Source organism: Pagrus major, chromosome 2 (assembly GCF_040436345.1).
Source record: "Pagrus major chromosome 2, Pma_NU_1.0".
NCBI classification, from domain to species: Eukaryota; Metazoa; Chordata; class Actinopteri; order Spariformes; family Sparidae; genus Pagrus; species Pagrus major.
The window spans coordinates 12951800-12960499 of NC_133216.1; the positions used below are offsets into that span (position 1 = coordinate 12951800).

At 46.3% G+C, this 8700-nt stretch overlaps 1 protein-coding gene across 1 annotated transcript; it reads right to left on the reverse strand.

The window, feature by feature from the left end:
* Positions 1–3164: 3164 nt before the first annotated feature.
* LOC141015968 (extracellular calcium-sensing receptor-like) lies at positions 3165–7242 on the reverse strand. Its single transcript, XM_073490199.1, has 6 exons — positions 7115–7242; positions 6627–6924; positions 5666–6460; positions 5279–5506; positions 4966–5089; positions 3165–4078 (listed from the first exon to the last, which is right to left on the reverse strand). Exons 1-6 carry the CDS (start codon positions 7201–7203, stop codon positions 3165–3167), a joined length of 2448 nt encoding a protein of 815 aa, XP_073346300.1. The 5' UTR covers positions 7204–7242.
* Between the last annotated feature and the right edge of the window lie 1458 nt (positions 7243–8700).

Here is an 8700-nt window from a genome sequence, read left to right on the forward strand (position 1 = left end):
TGACGCGGCTGTTCGGAGCTGTGGCCGTAAGGTCTCCGGTGCCTGTCGTGGCGGCAGTCCCCGAACTCGGTGGTGGACACCGACAGTAAGGGATGCTGTCAAGCTGAAGAAGGAGTCCTATCGAGCCTGGCTGGCTCGGGGGACTCCTGAGGCAGCTGACGGGTACCGGCAGGCCAAGCATGCTGCAGCACGGGCGGTCGCGGAAGCAAAGACTCGGGCCTGGGAAAAGTTCGGGGAGGCCATGGAGAAGGACTACCGGTCGGCCTCGAGGAAATTCTGGCAAACCATCCGGCGCCTTAGGAAGGGGAAGCAGCACCCCGCCAACACTGTTTACGGTGGAGGCGGGGAGCTGTTGACCTCGACTGGGGATATCGTTGGGCGGTGGAAGGAGTACTTCGAGGATCTCCTCAATCCCACTGACACGTCTTCCATAGAGGAAGCAGAGGCTGGGGACTCGGAGGTTGATCCATTCATCACCCAAGCCGAAGTCACCGAGGTAGTCCGGAAGCTGCCCGGTGGCAAAGCACCGGGGGTGGATGAGATCCGCCCTGAGTACCTCAAGTCTTTGGATGTTGTGGGGCTGTCTTGGCTGACACGTCTCTGCAACATCGCGTGGCAGTCGGGGACAGTGCCTCTGGACTGGCAGACCGGGGTGGTGGTCCCTCTATTCAAAAAGGGGGACCGGAGGGTGTGTTCCAACTACCGGGGGATCACACTCCTCAGCCTCCCTGGTAAAGTCTATTCCAGGGTACTGGAGAGGAGAATTCGGCCGATAGTCGAACCTCGGATTCAGGAGGAACAATGCGGTTTTCGTCCTGGCCGTGGAACACTGGACCAGCTCTATACCCTCAGCAGGGTGCTGGAGGGTTCATGGGAGTTTGCCCAACCAGTCCACATGTGTTTTGTGGACTTGGAGAAGGCATTCGACCGTGTCCCTCGTGGCATTCTGTGGGGGGTGCTTCGGGAGTACGGGGTCGAGGGCCCTCTACTAAGGGCTGTACGGTCCCTGTACGACCGGAGCAGGAGCTTGGTTGGCATTGCCGGCAGTAAGTCAGACCTGTTTCCAGTACATGTTGGACTCCGGCAGGGCTGCCCTTTGTCACCGGTTCTGTTCATTATTTTTATGGACAGAATTTCTAGGCGCAGTCATGGGCCGGAGGGGATCTGGTTCGGGAGCCACCGGATTTCATCCCTGCTTTTCGCAGATGATGTTGTCTTGTTGGCTCCTTCGAGCCGGGACCTCCAGCATGTTCTGGGGCGGTTTGCAGCCGAGTGTGAAGCAGTTGGGATGAGAATCAGCACCTCCAAGTCTGAGGCCATGGTTCTCGACCGGAAAAAGGTGGCTTGTTCCCTCCAGGTTGGGGGAGAGTTCCTGCCTCAAGTGGAGGAGTTTAAGTATCTCGGGGTCTTGTTCACGAGTGAGGGAAGGATGGAGCGTGAGATTGACAGGCGGATCGGTGCGGCGGCCGCAGTAATGCGGTCGTTGTATCGGTCTGTCGTGGTGAAGAGAGAGCTGAGCCGAAAGGCGAAGCTCTCGATTTACCGGTCAGTCTACGTTCCTACCCTCACCTATGGTCATGAACTTTGGGTCATGACCGAAAGAATAAGATCCCGGATACAAGCGGCCGAAATGAGTTTCCTCCGCAGGGTGGCAGGGCGCTCCCTTAGAGATAGGGTGAGGAGCTCTGTCACGCGGGAGGAGCTCGGAGTAGAACCGCTGCTCCTCCACATCGAGAGGAGTCAGCTGAGGTGGCTCGGGCATCTGTATCGGATGCCCCCTGGACGCCTCCCTCGGGAGGTGTTCCAGGCATGCCCCACCGGGAGGAAGAGACCCCGAGGAAGACCCAGGACACGCTGGAGTGACTATGTCACCCGGCTGACCTGGGAACGCCTTGGGATCCTCCCGGAGGAGCTGGAGGAAGTGTCCGGGGAGAGGGAAGTCTGGGTATCCCTGCTCAGGCAGCTGCCCCCGCGACCCGGCCCCGGATAAGCGGCAGATAATGGATGGATGGATGGATCTTCACCGACCATACCTAGATGCCTCTGAGAGGCCTTTCACATTATGTTCTGATGAATGTATCAATAAAAAATGTAATATTATTTTGGTGTCCGACTTGATCTGGTTAGTGGAAAAATATTTTACCAGTGTCTACTCTACTACTACACAGGAATTAGTAGTGATCACAAATGGTTACAGAGGCCACCATGTTTGAGGAGAATATTCAATGCACAGCCTCTTTTGCAACTCCTTCTTGCCAAACATCCCTTTACATGATGTGCACTTGTGAATGAAATAGTGTAATAAAATCATTGCCAATTTTTGACGGGGATCCCCTTGAGTGCATACAACTGATTTGAGCCCATAAAACCTTGTCAATGACATCAGACCAAGGACGAGGTGTAAATGCAGGAAAACCAGGCCTCAATTTTCTTTCCAAGTCTATTAATTCACACCCCCCTGCTTATGTTGGAAACAAATCTGATGCGAATAGTGGGGCCACGTTGATTTGCATATCCATTACCACATGTCGAGATGCTCAAGATGGGCCTTCTCTGGGAGGAGGTGGGTCAAAAGCCCCCCTGGCCTGCATCTCGGTGGGCTGTGGTGACATCTCATAACTGCAGTCAACCTGTGAGTTCAGATTGTTGTGCTTGGCCTTGAAGTTTGCACAGAGTCTTCTTTCCCTATCAGCAGAGCCAAGATGATCAGCCTGAACAGTGGTATAGCCCTGCTCACCACTCCAGGCCTGTCAGCTCTACAGCTCATGGCAGGGCTTTATAAAGATTTAAACGGTACAAAGTTGTGATTGTTAAATTCAAGTTTTAGGAGATAAAGGAAACCAAACAAGTCAGACCAAAGTTACTCTGTAAAAATGTTATTATTTAATCACAATTTTAACAGTTTTCAAAGGAATTGGGTATTAGGGCAGTACATCTATATATGCTTCATTATGTTTGTTTGTGGTGATTGTGAATTACATGCTGTTATCTCAATATGCTATGTCATGAATGACATGATATACAGTGGAAAAACATGTGGAAGTACAATGCAGTTATTTAAGAAAATGAAGATAGGCATTTACTCTACACTTTGGTCGACAAATTAATATGTTAAAAAATATGTTGGCACTAGAATGCCCATGCCAACACATTATTTGAAGTTTTCACAATGATTTTGGTGAAACCTTTCCCATCATATTCTTTTTTGTATTCTTCTCTGGTTTCAGTAAGATAATATAACATTTTGGAATAAAAATACAAATGAGCAGTCCAAAACTTGAGGCCAGAATAGCAAATATCTCCACAGCAACACTGAACTTCCCAGGAGAGCTGACATATGCTGGGATAAAAGTGATCCATACTGCACAGAATATCAGCATGCTAAAGGTGATAAATTTGGCCTCATTGAAATTATCAGGCAGTTTCCGAGCCAGAAAAGCAAGACTAAAACATAAAATGGCCAAAAGTCCTATGTACCCAAGTATAGCCCAAAAGCCTACAGCTGAGCCAAGAGCGCACTCTAAGATAATTTTGTCCTTGAATGTTTTAAAATTCTTAAATGGAAAAGGAGGAGAAATTGTTAACCAGAGGATACATATGATAACTTGTATAAGAGTGAAACCCAGAACACTGAGTTTCTGCTGTGCAGGCCCAAACCATTTCATCACATCACTACCTGGAAGTGTGGCCCTGAAGGCCATTAACACCACTATTGTTTTCCCCATGACACAAGAGATACAGAGGACAAAGGTGATGCCGAATGCTGTGTGTCGCAGCATGCAGGACCACTGAGAGGGCCGGCCGATGAAGGTCAGAGAACACAGGAAACACAGACTCAAGGAGAAGAGCAGCAGGAAGCTCAGCTCAGAGTTGTTGGCCCTGACAACAGGAGTCTGCCTGTATCTGAAGAAAATGAACGCCACAACAGCAGTCATGCATGTTCCAAATAGAGAAGCTGCAGTGAGTAGTGCTCCCATAATCTCTTCATATGAGAGAAACTCTGCCTCCTTCTTTACACAGGCATCTCTTCTCTCATTTGACCAGAACTCCGGGTGGCATCGCACACAGGTGACAGAATCTGAAAAATAATTAAAACAGGTGTTGGACTTGCTCAGTACATTTGTCCTTTGTTGTCTCAATGTTCCTTATTTTCTTTGCCTGGAAGACAGACACTATACAATCGAGTACAATTGATTTTTTTCTTAAAGTTTCCCTCTAGACATGTTTTAAACTATGTAAAAATTATCTGCTATGAATAACATTTCTTCTCAACATGGTCTTCCTGCTTGAATAGTAAAAAAACAAACAAGAAAAACTCTGAAAAGGGGGTTAACTATTGTCTGTAAAAAACAGTGTACACAGCTACCGTGAATTCACGCATAGTTCTTTAAAGAGCCAGTGTGAAGCTCAAAGTGGGTGGCTCAGCATCTGTCCCTCTGCCCTGGTCCGTTAGTTCAATTCACTGCACAGCAAGCCATATTATTTCTCTGATATTTGCCTTAGACATTCTCCAAAGGGCACTGACAGGTCAAGCTGAGTTACTCAAATTAGCTGAGTTGAAGCCACTGGTGAAACCTAGCAGACAGTCCGTGGCTAGTTGTCCTTTGAAGTGCCCTGCCCACTGCTGCTGCCGCTAAGTTGGTGTTGATAGAGCAGCAGCGTTATGGCTACTGTTAGAGGATAGTTATCAGAAACATCAGAGAGATTCAGCCAGTCATACCCAGTCAGACCCAGACTCAGATGAGGAGTCTGTTGTCCACCATAATCAGCGACGAGCAGATGTATCAGAATTGTTTTCACATCGGGCATTGCATTTGCATTTCAAGGTGTGTGGTTAGAGATTTTCATGTCACGTATTGATTTTTGATGTAATGATACTAATTTGCTTAAAAAAACTTCATGAAAAATTTTATGTCAGCATGAAAGTTGTAGATGTTGTTTTGTCTTGAATTTACTATGCCATACCTGTAATGTTGCTTATTTCTCCCTCTGCACATCTTAAACAGTCATAGCAGCAGACAGGCTTTCCTTTCTGCAGGATCTTGCGAGTTCCTGGGGGACATTTCTCACTGCAAATTGACAAAGGCACCTGCATAAACAAAATGACAATGAGTAAAATGTATGTGCATAAACTTTGACAAGGTGTTGCCTTTACAAGGATATTTCATTATTAATTGAAACCACACACTATGATACAGTAACAACGACTTAAAAAATATTCAATACTAACAATTCAAATACAGTTTCGGTAACAACTAGTGATCACATAGTAGCTTGCCTGTGGTGAGTTCTGGGCCCAAAATAAGGACCTATTTTGCAGTTTCAGCTGTTTGTCTGCAGGTAAAGATGCATCATAAAGACCAACTGTGACAAAGTCCACGATGCCATTTTCAGCCGGCTGCCAGTTTATAATTTCATACTTTGCTGCTGGATCTCCATTCTCATTAAAGTAAACCTCATCTCCTTCCTTTGTTTTGAACCAAATCTTTTGTATGTGCTGTAAAATCTAAGAAGATATGCATCAGTGTAGATTGTCTGACTAACTTTTTTTATAGGTTTACTGTTTCAACAGCTTGATTAATGGACTGCAACAATGTATTTATCATAATATAGACTTTTTTTTTTTAAGGAAATACTATAAATTAGTCTTTGGTGTTCAACTCACCGTAAACAGATCTAGCTGCACCTTGTTGTTACATGTTTTATTACAGCTGAGAATATTATGAAGTGCATGGGCCACAGCATACACTCCTTTATAAATATTGTAAAAGATCGGCATGAGTGACATATCAGTGAAGCTGTTTTGCACTCCAGTCACATCTTCATGTCCAGTACATTCTCTCTGATTCCCGTCTGAGGACTTTGACTGCTTGAACTTGCAGCTAAATAATTTTTCCCAAAACTCTGTAAACAATTCATTACTAGATGAATTGAGTGGCGTCACATCTAACATGAACTCTCTCATGCCACTGACATGTGCTTTGGGGATGGACAGGCCTATGGCACCATCCAGAATGTGATGCCTGTCCCTTGCTGCAGTTTCAGAATCAAAGATCCAGGCCTCAGTGCCCACCCACTGGTATCCAGTCAAGTTGTGGTAAAAGAACTCGTGCATTAACACATACAACTCCGAGGGGGAGAGGAAAGTGACAATCACCTTTGAGGTGGAAGCCTTGATAATGTCAATTATCTTTTGTATTTTGACTGGTGAATCTGTTCTAAAGAAAGATACAGAGTACTCCAGACAGATGCCCAGCTGCTGGGCAGTTTCTATGAATGTGGCCATGCCATTATTGCCATAATCATCATTTGATCTTATAGCTCCAACCCAAGTCCAGCCGAAGTGCATGACCAACTGGGCCAGGGCTCTGCTCTGGTAGTAGTCACTGGGTATTGTTCTGAGGAATGATGGGTACTTGGTTTTATCACTGAGACAAGCACAAGTAGCAAGGTGGCTGATCTAAAAGAAAAATAAATTATATCCTATGATAAATATATAAACGATTTAGACAGCGAACAAAGCAATTTGTTTATAATAACTTTTTGGTATGGTCTGGATGGATTATAAAATAATACTTTAAATAATTTTACACCAATGTTGTTTCATTTTTACCAATTTTACCCACCAGTGGGATATGAAAGGGTCCAATGATGGTAGATATTGCCATGCAAGGAGAAGAAAAGGTCTCTCCCATAATGGCCTGCACTTGGGCAGATCTGGTACATGGTACCTCAGAGGGTGCAAATACCATTTCATTACCATTAGCCAAGGCCAGTGCAACCCTCACACCTCTGGCAATTGAGACACAGGCATCGTAGATCTTATATCCCAGAGAGATGTCAGGTAGTAACTCTGTGCTGTTATTAATCTCCTCTATGGCAAAGAGCATAGCCTGGGCATACTGGAACCCTCTGAAATTCAAACTTGATGTGGACAGTAATAAAAAGTTGAAGGTACAACCAATTTATCCTTAAAATAGGAACAATAACAATAAATAAAACAAAACATTTGATGGTATTTATTCACACATGAAATACTAACTTTTTGCTTTTCAATATCTGTACTAAATTCTTCTTAGATATTATAATCTATTTTTTTCGTGGTATAATTTACCTGTTGCATTGCAGTGGCAATGGTTTGTGCATGTAGGTATCCTGTCTGTTTTTCCACTTGTTGTGGAAAGAAAAGATTCCTCCCAACATAATGTCTCCATCTTTAAATAGCAGAGGATTTGCAGGATCCCCTCTCCTCCTGCAGTCCTCCTCCTCAGTTGAAGAAACAGATGCCACCAACAACAGCTGTAACAGTGCCCAAGTCTTCTCTACCCATCTCTGTGTGGATGTCATACCGTTCAAGACCATCACCTGTGCCATAATGTAAAATCAAAATCTCTCACTGGTCTTTATACCTTTTGTAATGCCATAAAAAATTAATGATAGAACAGGGATGTTTGATCTCCGGGGATCAACAAGGTGGGAGAGGAGGGAGGAGGTTGCGCTTCAGGCCATTTTAAATATCTTAAACGTACAAACGGTCCAGTCCGGCAGCTTTCCTCTGCTTGAGCCTCTCCAGCTCTCTCTTCACTTCACCTGGCTGGCTCTGATGTTAAGTCCCCCCATCCCCCAGACCGGACTTAACATCACAGCCAGCCAGGTGAAGTAAAGAGAGAGCTGGAGAGGCTCAAGCAGAGGAAAGCAGCCGGACTGGACCGGACCGGACCGGACCGTATCAGCCCTTGCGTGTTTAAGGCCTGTGCCAGCCAGCTCTGCGGAGTTCTCCAGCACCTCTTCAACCTGAGCCTCCACCTTCAGAGAGTGCCAGTTTGGAAAACATCCTGCCTCGTCCCAGTGCCCAAAAAAGGATATCCTGTGGCACTGGATGACTACAGGCCGATCACATTGACCTCTCACATCATGAAGGTCATGGAGAGGCTGGTTCTAGCACACCTTAGACCCATAGTGTGCCCATCACAGGACCCCCAACAGTTTGCATATCAGCCTCATGTTGGGGTAGATGATGCAATCATATACTTGCTGCAGGAAGCCTACTCCTCCCTGGACAGACCCAACACCACTGTCCTTGTCATGTTCTTCGACTTCTCCAGCGCCTTCAACACCATCCAGCCCAGGCTGCTGAAGGCCAAACTGGAGAACATGCAAGTGGATTCTCCCCTCGTCACATGGGTTGTTGACTATCTGACGGGCAGACTGCAGTTTGTGAGATTACAGAACTGTGTGTCTGACCATCTGATCAGCAACATCAGCACCCCCCAGGGAACTGTGCTGTCTCCCTTCGTCTTCACCACCTACACTGCAGACTTTAAGTACTGCACTGAGTCGTGTCATCTGCAGAAATTCTCTGATGACACGGCCATTGTGGGGCGTGTGGAGGGCGGGAGGGAGGGTGAGTACAGGGACCTGGTCGGCAATTTGGTTAAGTGGTGTGGGGAGAACCACCTGCAGCTGAATGTGGCGAAGACGAAAGAGATGGTGGTGGACTTCAGGAGAAACACCCCTGCCCTGTCCTGTCTGCATCGGTGGGACAGATGTTGACATTGTGAACTCATACAAATATCTGGGTGTAGTGCTGGACAATAAACTGGAGTGGTCTTCAAACATGGAGGCAGTCTACAAAAAGGGCCTGAGCCGGCTTAACTTCCTGATGAGGCTCAGGTCCTTTATTGTCTGCAACCGGATGCT

Bases quoted from the DNA above. Each gene is read 5' to 3' on its own strand.
- LOC141015968 (XM_073490199.1), bottom strand. From the start codon at position 7,203: ATGTTGGGAGGAATCTTTTCTTTCCACAACAAGTGGAAAAACAGACAG. The intron at 6,925-7,114 runs GTAAATTATACC...GTCCACATCAAG, and splicing joins TTGCCACTGCAATGCAACAG to TTTGAATTTCAGAGGGTTCC. The intron at 5,507-5,665 runs GTGAGTTGAACA...ATATCTTCTTAG, and splicing joins TGCAGCTAGATCTGTTTACG to ATTTTACAGCACATACAAAA.